The sequence below is a fragment of the Leopardus geoffroyi genome, chromosome B1 (assembly GCF_018350155.1).
Source record: "Leopardus geoffroyi isolate Oge1 chromosome B1, O.geoffroyi_Oge1_pat1.0, whole genome shotgun sequence".
NCBI lineage: Eukaryota > Metazoa > Chordata > Mammalia > Carnivora > Felidae > Leopardus > Leopardus geoffroyi.
The window spans coordinates 34,501,814-34,516,866 of record NC_059327.1 but is presented as its reverse complement, the minus strand read 5'-3'; the positions used below and the strand labels follow the sequence as shown (position 1 = coordinate 34,516,866).

Below are 15,053 nucleotides of genomic sequence, written 5' to 3'. Positions count from 1 at the left end.
TTCCAAGGTCTGTTTTATTTATTTATTTATTTATTTATTTATTTATTTATAATAAAAAGTCCTAATTTTTTGGAAAACTTTGTTTATGTATTTATGTATTTTTAAATTACAGTATAGTTACCACACAGTGTTACATATTAGTTTCAGGTGTACAACATAGTGATTTCATCAATTTGGTACATCATCCAGTGCTCCTCATGACAAGTGCCCTCCTTAATCTGCATCACCTCTTTAACCCATCCTCCTCCCCTCCTCCCCTCTGGTAGCCATCAGTTTGTTCCCTATAGTTAAGAGTCTATTTCTTGGTTTCTCTCTCTCTTTTTTCCCCTTAGCTCATTTGTTTTGTTTTTTAAATTCCACATGTGAGTGAAATTATATGAGATTTGTCTTTCGATGACTGACTTTACTTCACTTAACATTATACTCTCTAGCTCCATCCATGTTGTTGCAAATGACCAGATTTCATTCTTTTTTATTGCTGAATAATATTCCATTGTATGTATATATCACACATCTTTTTTTAAAATTTAAATCCAAGTTAGTTAACATATAGTGTAATAGTGATTTCAAGAATGAAATTTAGTGACTCATCATTTATATCTAACACCCAGTGCCCATCCCAACAAGTGCCCTTTTTAATACCCATCACCCATTTAGCCCACCCCCCACAACCAACACCTTTCCAGCAGCCCTCAGTTTGTTCTCTGTATTTAAGAGTCTCTTATGGTTTGTTTCCCTCTCTGTTTTTATATTCGTTTCCCTTCCCCTATGTTCATCTGTTTTGTTTCTTAAATTCCACAGATGAGTGAAATCATATGCTTTTGTCCTTCTCTGACTGACTTATTTTGCTTAGCATAATACCCTCTAGTTCCATCCACGTTGTTGCAAATGCAAGATTTCATTCTTTTTGATTGCCAAGTAATACTCCATTGTATATCTATACCATATCTTCTTTATCTATTCATCAGTTGATGGACATTTGGGCTCTTTCCATACTTTGGTTATTGTCAATAGTGCTGATATAAATATTGGGGTGCATGTGCCCCTTCTAATCAATACTCCTGTATACGTTGGATAAATACCTAGTAGTGCAATTGCTGAGTCATAGGGTAGTTCTATTTTCAGGTTTTTGAGGAACCTCCACACTGTTTTCCAGAGTGGCTGCAGCAGTTTGCATTCCCAGCAGTAGTGCAAAACAGATCCTCTTTCTCTGCATCCTCACCAACATCTGTTGTTGCCTGAGTTGTTGTTAATGTTAGCCATTCTGACAGGTGTGAGGTGGTATCTCATTGTGGTTTTGATTTGTATTTCCCTGATGATGGGCGATGTTGAGAATTTTTTCATGTGTCTATTAGCCATCTAGATGTCTTCTTTGGAAAATATCTCTTCGTGTCTTCTGCCCATTTCATGTATTTTGGGTGTTGAGTTTGACAAGTTCTTTATAGATTTTGGATACTAACCCTTTATCTGATATGCCATTTGCAAATATCTTCTCCCAATCTGTCAGTTGTCTTTTAGTTTTGCTGATTGTTTCCTTCACCGTGCAGAAGATTTCTATCTTGATGAGGTCCCAATAGTTCATTTTTGCTTTTGTGTCCCTTGCCTCCAGAGACATGTCAAATAAGAAATTGCTATGGCTGAGGTCAAAGAGGTTGTTGCCTGTTTTCTCCTCTAGGATTTTGATAACTTCCTACTTTATAGTTAGGTCTTTCATCCATTTTGAGGTGTTTTTTGTGTGTGTGTATGGTGTAAGAAAGTGGTCCAGATTCATTCTTCTGCATGTCGGTGTCCAGTTTTCCCAATACTATTTGCTTAAGAGACTGTCTTTTTTCCATTGGATATTCTTCCTTTGTCAAAAATTCGTTGGCCATACATTTGTGGGTCCATTTCTGGGCTCTCTATTCTGCTCCATTTGATCTATGTGTCTGTTTTTGTGCCAGTACCATCATGTCTTGATGATTACAGCTTTGTAATACATTTTGATGTATTACAGAATTGTGATGCCTCCAGCGTTGGTTTTCTTTTTCCATATTACTTTGGCTATTCGGCATCTTTTCTGGTTCTATGCAAATTTTAGATTTGTTCTGGGGGCACTTGGGTGGCTCAGTTGGTTAAATGTCCAACTTTGGCTCAGGTCATGATCTCATGGTTTGTGGGTTCAGGCCCCATGTTAGACTCTGTGCTGACAGCTCAGAGCCTGGAGCCTGCTTCGGATTCTGTGTCTCCCTCTCTCTCTGCCCCTCCCCTGCTTGTACTCTGTCTGTCTCTCTCAAAAATAAATAGAACATTTAAAAAATTAAAAAAAAAAAAAGAATTGTTTATTCTAGCTCTGTGAAGAATGCTGGTGTTATTTTGATAGGGATTTCACTGAATGTGTAGATTGCTTTGGGTAGTATCGACATTTTAACAATATTTGTTCTTCCTATCCATGAGCATGGAATGTCTTTCCACTTTTTTGTGTGTCTTCTTCAATTTCTCTCATAAACTTTCTATAGTTTTCAGTGTATGGGTTTTTCACCTCTTTGGTTAGGTTTATTCCTAGGTATTTTGTGGGTTTTGATGCAATTGTAAATAGGATCGAGGCCTTGATTTCTCTTTCTGTTGCTTCATTATTGGTTTATAGAAATGCAAACTATTTCTGTTAAATGTATTATTTAGAACTCACTTCTTTTAATAACTGTATATTTTGTAGCATGTAGATTTCATAATTTATTCAACCATTCATTCCACTGTGGATAAGCATTCAGATGATTCCAGTTTTGTGATTACAAGCAGTTCTGTATTTAGGAATGTTTGCCATGGAGACAGATTGCCTAGGTTGGAATCCTAGCTTCACCCTAGCTATGTGCTTTACCAAGCTGCCAGAGTTAAGTTTCATTTCCTTATGTGGAATATGGAGGCAGTAATAACTCTTGCTTTGTGGGATTGTTACAGGGATTAAATGAGTTTATGCACATAAGGAGGAGTGGAGAACCATGCCTGGCTACCGTATGAAAGCTCATGAACGTCAGCTATGTATCCGGCAAAGTGCACACATGTTTTTCTTTCAGTAGTACAGACTTCTAGGAGTGGTCTGATCTAGCCAAAAGGGAGGATGATTTCAAATTTTCAGTTGATGTCATCAGGTTACTCGTGCTAAAGATTGCTGCAATTCATATTCCCACAAGGAAGCCGTACACATGAGAGCACCCGCCTATGTCGCCATTCCCTCACCAGAACTGGAGGGCACCCAGTTTTGAATGTTTGGCAATCTGAGGAGAAAAGAAAACCCTATCACTTAACCTAATTAATTAAATGTCTTAATTTGTACATCCTGCTGGCTGTGTTCAAATTCAGGCATGTAAACCAGCTGTGCTTCAAGGTCAGCGATCTCCTTAAAGTGACACTGAACCAGCAGACATCCCCACCTGCCAAGTGATCATAGCCATGGTATGAGAAAGCAAAAATGAGCCCTGGATGGAGCACACTATCCCTACTACACTCTCCTAAATGTTAGCAGAATATAACATGTGGTAACATTAGAATGAAAGTCTTTTTTTTTTTTTTTTTAGAGCATTTTGGCTATTCTTTTTTTTTTTTCTTTATTTATTTTTATTTGAGAGAGAGAGAGAGAGAGAGTGCCCAAGCAGGGGGTGGGGGGTGGGGGCAGAGGAAGAGAGAGAGAATCTTAAGCAGGCTCCATTCTCAGGGTGGGGCTTGATCCCACGACCCTCGGATCATGCCCTGAGCAGAAATCAAGAGTCAGACGCTCAACCGACTGAGCCACCCAGGGCTTGACCATTTGTTCCTCCATATAAATTTTAGAATCAGCGTTTCTATTTAAAACCCTCTTAGAATTTTGGCTGGAATTACATGGAACCCATAGATCAGTTTGGGGAGGATTGATTTCTTATAATCGATATCTCAGCCATCTTTGCCAATGAACATGGCATATTTTTCCACTTTTGATCTTCCTTACAGTTTCTCATTAAATTTGTATAATTTTCTCCATAAAGGTCTTGCTCATCTTTTGTTAGATTTATTCCAAGCACTTCATATTTTTATTGCTATTATGAGGGGCATTTTTCAAATTACTTTTCTAATTCGGTTGCCAATGCATAAAAATGCAATTGTTCTTTTGATATTAAAGCCTTGCTGGCTTTCTTATTCTAATAAATGAAGATTCTTTTATCAGAATCCATGTAGGCAAGCATGTTATTTATGAAAAATGATGCTTTTATCTCTTCCTTTCCAGTTCTTATAATTTTGTTTGTTTTCCTCGGCCTCATGCACAGACTTGGTCATTTGGCGAGAGGCTGAATAGAGGTGGTTGTAGTGGGAATCCTAGTTTTGTTTCTGACTGTACGGAGAATGTGTAACTTTTCACCATTACAAATCAGGCTGGCTGCAGGCTATGGTACATAACCTTTATCAGGGTCAGGGAGCCCCCTTCGGTTCCTTATTTGTCTGTAGATTTTTATTATCATAGTTATCTTGAATATTGTCACATACATTTCCTGTATCTATGGATGTGATCATATGGTCTTTTTTTTTTTTTAATGTTTATTCTTGAAAGAGAGAGAGAGAGAGTGAGAGTGGGGGAGGGGCAGAGAGAGAGACAGACAGACAGACAGACCGACAGACAGAATTTGAAGCAGGCTCCAGGCTCTGAGCTGTCAGCACAGAACCTGACGAGGGGCTCGAACCCATGAACCACGAGATCATGACCTGAGCCGAAGTCGGACTCTTAACTGACTGAGCCACCCAGGTGCCCCGGTCTTTGTCTTTAATTAAGACGTTCAATTACAGAAATACATTTCTTAGTTTTTCCTTTTCCTGCTGTCTTTTTCTAGTTTTAGCATTAGACTAGCCTCACAGAAGGAGTTGGGGAGTGTTCTCTCTAGTTCACATTATCTGGAAGAGTTTGCGTAAGATGGGAATTATCTGTTCTTCAAACACTGGTAGAATTTTCCTATAAAACTACCTGGCCCAAAGAGAAGATTTTAGATTATTAACCCATTCTTTTCTGAATGTAGGACTTTTCAAGTTCCTTATTTCTTCTTGAATAAGCTTTAGAAAAGTTGTAATTGTATGGGATTTATTTTACTTAACTTTTTAAACTTAGTGACATTAATATTCTTATAATTTTCTCTTATCTTTTTAATATCTGCTTTATTTGTAGTTATATCTCTATGTTATTTGTAAAATTTATTTGTGCCTTCTCTTTTTTTTCACGAACAATTCTGCTAAAGTTTCATTCATTTTTATCAGTGTTTTTTGTAAAAATTTTTAAAAATGTTTATTTTTGAGAGAGGGAGACAGAGAGCGAGTGGGGGAGGGGCAGAGAGAGAAGGAGACACAGAATCTGAAGCAGGCTCCAGGTCTGAGCTGTCAGCACAGAGCCTGACGTGAGGCTTGAACTCACAGACTGCAAGATCTGAGCCGAAGCCAGATGCTTAACTGACTGAGCTACCCAGGCGTCCCCATTTTATCAGTGCTTTCAAAGCAAAAACTTTTGGTTTTTCTGATCCTCTATTTCTATGCTTATTATTTGCCTTATTCTATTTTTTTTTCATTACTATCCTTTTTTTCTTATTTATTAAATTTTGCCATTTATGCTTTTCTAATATGTACATTTTATAGCTATAAATGTTCTTCTTAAGCACATTAGCTGCACCCAGCAAGTTTTCAGATGTAGTATTTCATCAATGGTCAGTTCTAATTATTCTCTAATTCTTAATATGGTTTATTCTTTGGCACACAAGTTGCTTAGAAATGTGTTTTAATTTTTCTTTTTTTTATTTTTTATTTTATTTTATTTTATTATTATTTTTTTAATTTTTTTTCAACGTTTATTTATTTTTGGGACAGAGAGAGACAGAGCATGAATGGGGGAGGGGCAGAGAGAGAGGGAGACACAGAATCTGAAGCAGGCTCCAGGCTCTGAGCCATCAGCCCAGAGCCTGACGCGGGGCTCGAACTCACGGACCGCGAGATCGTGACCTGGCTGAAGTCGGGCGCTTAACTGCGCCACCCAGGCGCCCCTAATTATTCTTTTTTTTTAAAGTTTATTTATTTTGAGAGAGTGAGCAAGTGAGAGAGAGTGTGCATGCAGAGGAGGGGCAGAGAGAGAGGGAGAGAGAGAACCCCAAGCTGGGCTCTGCTCTGAGAGCACAGAGCCTGCTTGGGATTCAAACCCACGAACCATGAGATCATGACCTGGGCTGAAATCAAGAGTCAGATGCCCAACGGACTGAGCCACCCAGGCGCCCCTGTGTTTTAATTTTTTAAATACTAAGAGCTTAAAAAATTATCTTTTGTTATTAATTTGATGTAACGATATTATGGTCAGAAAACACGGTCAGTGTGAAGTGAATTGCTCAAAATTTGTTAGGCTTAAATTAAAAAAACATTTTTTAATAAACATTTGATAAGAGACAGAATGAGTGGGGGCGGGGCAGAGAGAGAGGAAGACAGAGAATCCCAAGCAGGCTCTAAACTGTCAGCATAGGGCCTGATGCAGGGCTTGAACTCACAAACCATGAAATCATGACCTGAGGCGAAACCAAGAGTCAGATGCTTGACCCACCAAGTCACCCAGGTGTCCCTGTTAGGCTTAAATTTTTTAAATGTTCTACCTGTGCTTAAAAAGTGTGTGCTCTATAAATGTTCAGTTATTAAGTTTGCTTAGTATGTTATTCAAGTGTAGTAAACTGACTTTTGCTGCTTGATCTATTAACTAGGAAAAGTGTGGTAAAATCTACGGTGATAGCAAATTTGCCCATTTCTCACACTGGTTTCCCTACATTTCTGAGGGGTCCAATTACCCATGTCATTTCAAGAACCCTTTCTTTCTAGAAGATGCTTAATAAATAATCTGCTGTTGTGGGTTGAGTTCTGTCCACTGAAAAGATATGAAGTCCTAACACGGGGACATGTGAACATGACTTGTTTGGAAATCAGGTCTTGGTGGATGGGATGGACTAAAATGTGACTGTATTGGGTCCTAAGTCCAATGATAAGTGTCCTTCTAAGGAGAGATCTGAAGACACAGAAGAGACCCAGAGGAGAAGGCCACGTGAAGACAGAGGCAGGGCTGGAGGGATGTCTGCCACAGCCAAGGGCGCCAAGGATTGTGGGCCACCACAGGAAGCCAGGGAGAAGACCCTTCTCCAGAGCCTTGGTGGGGAGTGTGGCCCTGTGAGCACCTTGCACACAGCCTTCAGAACCATGAGAGTAAATTTCTGTTTTAAGCCACCTGAGTTTGTGGTAATTTGTTAGGGCAGCCGCTGGAATCTAACGTGCCTGCTATTCCAAGGGGTTGATCTGAAGTGAATTTCTTGCAGGCCTGACGTTCACACCTCATCACCACGGTTAGGACTCGTTTGTGTGAGAGTGAAGGATGAGTCTGTCGTGCTCAGCCTCCGCTCTCCAGATCTTCTCAGGCCAGCCTCTGCTCTGGCGAGCAAGCGGTGTGGGGGCGCCTGGGTGGCTCCGTCCGTTGGGCGGCCGACTCTTGATTTCAGCTCAGGTTATGCTACCAGGGTCATGGGATCGAGCCCTGCATCCAGCTCCACACTGAGCGTGGAGCCTGCTTAAGATTCTCTCTCTCTCTCTCTCTCTCTCTCTCTCTCTCTCTCTCTCTCTCCCCCCCCCCAACCCTTGTCCCCTCCTCGTGCTCTCTCTTTCTCAAGTAAAAAAAAAAAAAAAAAAGAAAGAAAGAAAGAAAGGGAGGGAGGAAGAAAGAAAAAAATAGAAAAAGAAACCCCCCAGCATTATCCCCGGGGAACTGGGGAAGTACCTGGTCACATGATCACATCCTTTTGGTTCCCTACTCACAGTGGAGTCAAAGCGAGAGCCTGGAAAACTTCGTATGTATTATCTTTATCACTTTGTACAATTCACACATTTCTGGATTTCCACCGAGAAAATGAGTACTTTTAGGTGATTATGCTGCAAAGGATACAAAGCTTCTTCAGTGGGGAAGTTCAGGTTCTCATACAGAGAGCATGGGAGTTAGAGCAGCCACCAGGTGGCGACATGTCTTTCGGCAGCTGCTCAGCGGGAGTCTTTGATCAGGGGATGCCCCCTTCAGGCTCTAGGGGGAAACTATCCAGATGAGATGACTGAGGCTGCACCTGGAAACTTTTATCCAAGAAAAATGGTAGATCTGATACTTGATTGTGACTGATTAGATGGAGAGAGAGCGTAGGAAGAAATCATGTAGAATGTTTCCAGGTTTCTGGTCTGAGTTACTAAGGTGGTGCATAGAGAGAGGAAGTATGGGGAACGAGGGGTTCATACTCAGACAGGAGTTTTAGGATCCTGGGGACACTTAAGTAACACCTGGTAGGAAGCAGAAATCAGGGGCTATAACTCTCAAGCAGAGTCTGGAAGGAAACGAAAGGCAGAGAATGGGATCTTGGAGGCAGGATGTGTTTTCTTAATATTAGCCCCAGCACAGCGTAGGGTCTAGAGTAGGAGCTGGAAAATTTCAGCCTATGGGAAGAACTGGCCTACCACTGCCTTTTTGTAAAGAAAAAAAATTCTTTTGGAGCAAATCCACACCTATTTATTTACATATGGTCTGTGACACATTTCCCACTACAAAAGCAGAGTGAAGTAAGTTTTGGACAGAAGTCCTATGGTCTGTGAAGCTCAAGTATTTACTATCTGGCCTTTTGGTGAGAAATTGTGCTGACTCCTGGTCTAGAGCAGCACTCTCAACCTTCAGTGCGCGTTGTCCAATGACCTGGAGACCCTGTCAAATGAAGAATCCGGTTCCAGAGGTCTCGGTCCAGCCCTGAGACTTGGCACGTCTATCAGGCCTCTGAGATACTGGTGCTGCTGGTCTAACTGAAGTTTCTAGCGTCCCTATTAAACAGGTAAAAATAGGTGGCATTAATCTTTTATTTAACTCAACATAGCCAAAATATTACCCTGTCTTAGGTAACCAATATAAACAAATTGAGACCTTTTACTTAATTTTTTTGTGCTAAGTCTTTGAAATCTGGCGTATATTTTGCACTTACAGCCCCTCTCAATTAGGCCTGGCCACGTTGGCTTATTGGCTAGTGGAACTCTAGAATAGGCTGCCAGATTTCAAATCCCAGCCCCACACTTATGAGCTGTGTAGCCGTGGGCAAGTTATGTAACCTCTCCATGTCTGTTTCTCCACCTATAAAATGAGAATAATAAACGCACCTCCTCATGACGTTGTCTTGAGGATTACGCACACTAATAAAGTGTTTAAACAGCCTGCTGGGCACATCGCAGACCATTATTAGGCTTTTTGGATGATTCTGTACAGGAAGCACATTCTTTCCCTCCAGTAAAGGAAGGAGTCTGAGCCCTGCTGGGGCAGAAGGTGTTCAGCATATTCCTCAGTTCTCAGCCCACAGCTACCCCTTCCTGCAAGGATCTTTTTTTCTTTCGTTCCACAAATGTTTATTGAGCCTTTACTGTGTATCAGACCCGGTGTCAGGCACCAGGGATAGAACACCAAAATGAACATGAAAACCTTCTGTCCCTGTGGATTGCACTCTAGTGGAGAGATTCACAATGCATATAATGAATGTAGAGTAGGCTAGAAGGTGGTACCATGGGGGGAAAACGCAAGCAGGGTAAGGAGGCTGGAAAGTGCTGGGGAGGGATGAAGTCAGCTTTAAGTAGGTGGCCAGGTGGCCCTTCACGGGACAGCTGTCACTGAAGGTCCTGGGGAGAGTGGGGTGGGAGCGGAGAGAGTCAGAGAGAGAACTTAACAGTGGTCAGAGAGGTGCGGAGTTGGGGCAAGCATATCAGGCAGCTTATAGGCCATTAGAAAAATTTTGGTTCTTCCCTTGAGTGAAATGGAGAGCCAACTGGTTGGATTCTGTGGAAGTTTTTTTTTTTAAGGCTGCCATGTTGAAGGACAGCGTGGGAGTGCACATCCGTGTTGGCCCTGATCTGAGGCTTTACTGGGACGTGTGGCTCTCAGTATGAAAACCAGGAACGACCTGGGCAAATAGGTGTGGTTGGTCAGCCTAAAACCATAACCAATTCTTTGTCCTCCTTCCATAACCAATCTGTGTCCTCACAACATGCATGTTAATGTTGCACAGTCACAAGAGGTGTTCCCTCGTGACACAGTATTTTGTGCCAGTTACATAAACGGCATTAGACTACACATTTCATTTCTTTGTCAAGTGCTCAACACTATTTCTATGATCCATCCATGTTGACGTACTTACCTCCAGTTCATTGTTTATTTTTTAAGAGAGCACAAGAGCAGGGGAGGGGGAGAGGGAGAGGGAGAGAGAGAATCCCAAGCAGGCTCCGTGCTGAGCATCTGACTCTTGATTCAATGCGGGGCTCGATCCCACAACCCTGAGATCATGACCTGATCCGAAATCAAGAGTCAGAAGTGTTAATCGACTGAGTCACCCAGGTGCCCCTGGTTCATTGATTTTAACAGCTGCCCAGTATTCCACAGTAGGCACCTGCCCCTTTCACTTATCCAAAACCTTGCTTGCCTCCAACAACAGACACTTGTGTAACACTGCTGAAAGCATCCATTTGTACCTCCCTCGTGGCTCCAGGCGGACATTTCCCTGGGGAGCACTGGCACTTGGACATAAGCACCACCAACTGTAAAGCACTTTCTAGAGCGCCTGCAGTGGTTTATACCTAAGTCACAGTCCCCACATCACTGCCGACACTTAGTTTGGCATTTGAGGGGCTCTCTGTTTTCATTTGATTTTCTCTGGCTCTTTCGTTGATCTCTTGTTAACCATTTGGGTCTGCCCTTCTGTGAACCATCTACTAAGACCCACAGCCCATTTTCTTCTTCCTTTTTTCTTGTTGATTTGCAAGAAATTTTTTTTTTTTTTAATGCTTATTCATCTTTGAGAGACAGAGAGAGACAAAGCATGAGTGGGGAAGGGGCAGAGAGAGGGAGACACGGAATCTGAAGCAGGCTCCAGGCTCTGAGCCGTCGGCACAGAGCTCGACGGGGAGCTCGAACTCATGAACTGGGAGATCATGACCTGAGCTGAAGTCGGACGCTCGACTGACAGAGCCACCCAGGCTCCCGGTTTGCAAGAAATCTTGTAAATATATATTAATCCCTTGTCAATTTGAGTCACTGCAAATGCCTTCTTAGTCTGCCATCTGTTAGCTTTGATTGTGATGGCTGCTGAACAGAAATCTTTACTTCTGATGTTTCTAAATCCATTCTTTCTTACATTGGGTGCTCCGCGGGGGAGCGGAGGGGTAAAAAGGTGACGACTTGTAAGGATAATTTAGAGTAAAAAAAAAATTCTGAAGTTATGCTTAGAACAAGATCAATACACAGAAACTACCTTCCTCTATGCTGGGTTTTGGGAAACATCCATCTAAGTTGGCCCCTATTCATTTCTACCCGATTCTGGGGTTTCTTTTTCCTTTTCTTCAAGGAGTGATTGGGTTGAGAAGAAAGGAAGGCACTTGAAGTAAATTTGTTTTTCCTAAGTTTTGCTAAACATAGCCATAAAATGCAACACTCCCTTAGCAAACTTCATGGTGGGAGGGAGGAAGTGGACAGATTCCAGAGAGGCCTGGGACCCCATTTCACCTGGCACATCACGCTGCATGTGGTGCTGAAACTGAGCGGAGCTCGGCCATCCTGAAAGAAGAAAGCAGACGGAGAATAAAAGCTTTGTAAAAAGAGCTGCTTCACAAGCCGTAGACACCCAGAAGTGGTCATGTGACCAAGAAACTAGATTTTGATTAGAACAAATATTGAGGAAGAACTATACGCCACAAAGTAGTTCTTCGTTGGATCAGTTCTAAATATGCAAATACGTGAAGTAAACGCATCACGATCCATGTGCAAGGAGGGTCGTCAGGGTGGAACAGACACACTCACTGATGGACCACAGGGCCACAAAAGGTGGAAGGTAATTTAAACATGTTTATTTGAACAGAATGGAGAATGGCTGGGAAGTTCCAGAAAATCTTCTTGGGCCGCCATGACCAAAATAAAATAACAAGGCTAAGTAGAACCTATTTAAGTGTCTTGAGGCACCTGGGTGGCTCAGTAGGTTACGTGTCCTGACTCTTGATTTCAGCTCAGGTCATGATCTCCCAGTTCGTGGGATCAAGCCCCCACATCGGGCTCTGCAGACAGTGCAAAACCTGCTTGGGATTCTCGCTCTCTCCTTCTCTCTCTGCACCTCCCTCACTCACACTGTCTCTGTCTCAAAATAAATAAACTTAAAAAAAGACAAAAACATTTAAGTGTCTCAGTCTTAATCTCAAATCTAAGTAATAGATAAAGCTTGTGCCGGGTGGAAAAGATGGAATTTTAGGAGAAAGTGTGGGGTGTGGTTCTTGGAGTTGAGGCCGTGAAATCACAGGCAGGACGAGTATGATTCATCTTTCCAAAATTGCCCGCTTCAGGGGTACCTGGGTGGCTCAGTCAGTTAAGCGTTTGACTTTGGCTCAGGTCATGATTTCATGGTTCGGGAGTTTGAGCCCCGTGTCGGGCTCTTTGCTGACAGCTCAGAGCCTGGAGCCTGCTTCAGACTCTGTGTCTCCCTCTCTCTCTGCCCCTCCCCTGCTTGCACTCCGTTTCTCTCTTTTAAAAGTAAATAAACATTAAAAAGTTTTTAATTAAAAAAAACCCCTACCAATCATAAACCTGTGAGAACAGACCTGGGTACTTCCTAGAAATCATAATACAGTGACAGAGTAAGTCCCACACGGGGAATGAGGAGGGCACTCATGACCTGGCCACAGACCAACTCTTCCTTCCCCCTTCTCCTTTTTTCAGGAAGAAAAAAGTGTCTCCTTTTCCCTCCATTTCGTTGAGTTTATGCATTTAGACAAGCCACCTGTCTTTTGCGACTACCCCCATTATGTTCTGTGAGGGGCTTTCAGCATTTTTCTCAGGGCAGAAATCCTTCTGCAGGCTGGGTTTTCTTATTTGGGTCTCTTACACACAACAGGCTGTTGACAGAAACGTTTAAGCGGCCGTGAAGTCTGGAGCCCAGAGCTAATTCACCTGCCAAACAGGATCAAGGGTGAAGGGCAAAGATAGGAGGCCAAAGCCGCTGTCTTGGCTGAGGCAGGGCTTAGTCAACCTTAATGGATATATTGATAGGAAGAGGCAACACTGCTGGGGGAACTAACACCTTCTTAAGAACAAATGGAAATGCCTCAACCGGTCACTTCTTTTTTGTTGAGAAGAGGGGGATGGCAGGCTGAGGCCATCAGGCGCTCACACAAGGTGGGGCTGGGAGGACACCTCGAGGTGTTGGGTTTCACGCAGATGCTGATGCTTCAGGCAAATCGCAGAATCTGCCACGCGGGCCACTGGGGTGAAGGGGCACTGCTTTGTCCTCTGATGACCTTTCCATAAGAAGACAGTCTGACTGCGATACAGATGACGTTGGGAGTCTCTGCTCCCAGACCAGTGTGAGCGCCAGAACCCCTCTGTGCAAACCATTAGCATTTCAGGGTGGAAAAAAAAGCCTCCCGTGCATTCCACATTCGTGGGGCAAATGGAAACAGACAGTAAACAAAAATCCCAAACCACGGCCTTTCAGCCCTGTTGACATGGGCAGCTGTTGGAAACAGGTACTTACTTCTCGTCAATCAAGTGGAGTAAAATTTCGACATCTTTAGATGCCTTAAATATTTTATTTGCCCTCAGGCCCAAAGACCTATATTTATTGTCCTACCTCAGAAATTATTTAAGCAAGTTCTCTTTCAACTTCATCATCCCATTCTTTCCGCCTTCCAAGTACCGTGCTTCTGTGCTCACGCTGAACTCCCACTGTGCTCTGCTATTCCCTCACACCCTTCCATACATTATGTCTTAGGCTCTTCTTTTTGTTAACAGCTGGCCCCTTCCCACTCCACCTGTCTCCATCATCAGTTTTTGGGTTATGGCTTGGGCTCACCTCCTCCCACCCCAGGGTACACCTCTATACAGTCTCAAGCAGCTGAAAGAATTGTAGTTTCTAATAGTTGTCAGTAACATAAACACGGAGATTCACATTTCTCTGGAAATGAGCCCATGCTTTTAAGGTTAGATCTAATTGCAGAACCATGTAATGTAAGGTTAGCATTTGATTTCACTACTTATAAGAAAAAATACATAAAAGTTCATTAATTCTAGTTTTCTGATCTATATTCAGAGTTAATATTTTATTATTTATTTATTTTAAAGTAGGCTTCACACCCAATGTGGGGCTTGAACTCACAACCCGGAGATCAAGACCTGAGCTAAGATCAAGAGTTGGGACACCTAACCAAGGGAGCCACCCAGGCGCCCCTATAGTTAATATCTTAAAATGGTAACCTTATTAACAGTTGGCACCGAAAGGCCTTTGCTATTGACGCACGGGTTGATATTACACCTTGGTAAATATTTCTCCTTGTGAAATATTTGGCTTGTGAGCTGCTGGACATGCAGACCCCCTCCCTCCAGAACACAGACTGAGCGTGCTTCACTGTATGCACGTAAATACAGCAAATGCAGGGTGTGCAGTGAGACTCAGACAATTTATTGTATCGAATTGAGACTCCATTTCAACTAAGCATTCTAACAGGTGACAAGATTCAAACACCAGAGGAAAACCTACTTCGGTCGTAAGAAAGCAAGCTCACAGAGGGTCTGTGGGCCAGCGGACGAGCTTTCATTTTACTGGCTCTCCACACCCTTCTGTGTGCGAGTGTGGCAACACGAGGCTGCCAAATATGGAAACTCATCGGAGCCCGCAGCACCCCAAAGGCCATTATCCTTATCCTGAATGGAATGCATCATTGAAATTAAAAAAAAAACAAAAAAACAAAAAACATTTAAAGATCTCCCTTAGTTTTTGTAACTCCTAACTGTAAAATATCACCTCAGTGGCAGAACAAAGAACTTTCCTTGGTGGGGCACATCATTCATTACTGAACCGGAAAAGCAGTACCATAAAAAAGAAAACACTCAAGTAGAAGTAAATAGCTAAATAATTTACGTGTCGGTAGTTTTGCTGCATTGCACATAATCACACAAAACCCCAAAGCTGATGTGTTTTTTTTTCAAAGCTTAGAAAACACATTTG

General features: G+C 42.4%; 1 protein-coding gene across 1 annotated transcript in view; it reads right to left on the bottom strand.

The window, feature by feature from the left end:
* Positions 1 to 8,816: 8,816 nt before the first annotated feature.
* ENTPD4 (ectonucleoside triphosphate diphosphohydrolase 4) overlaps positions 8,817 to 15,053 on the bottom strand; it is a 43,012-nt gene continuing 36,775 nt past the window's right edge. Inside the window, exon 14 of the mRNA XM_045457074.1 lies at positions 8,817 to 8,853. Coding sequence (XP_045313030.1) covers positions 8,832 to 8,853 — 22 coding nt within the window. The 3' untranslated portion in view covers positions 8,817 to 8,831. The remainder of the gene's footprint in view (positions 8,854 to 15,053) is intronic.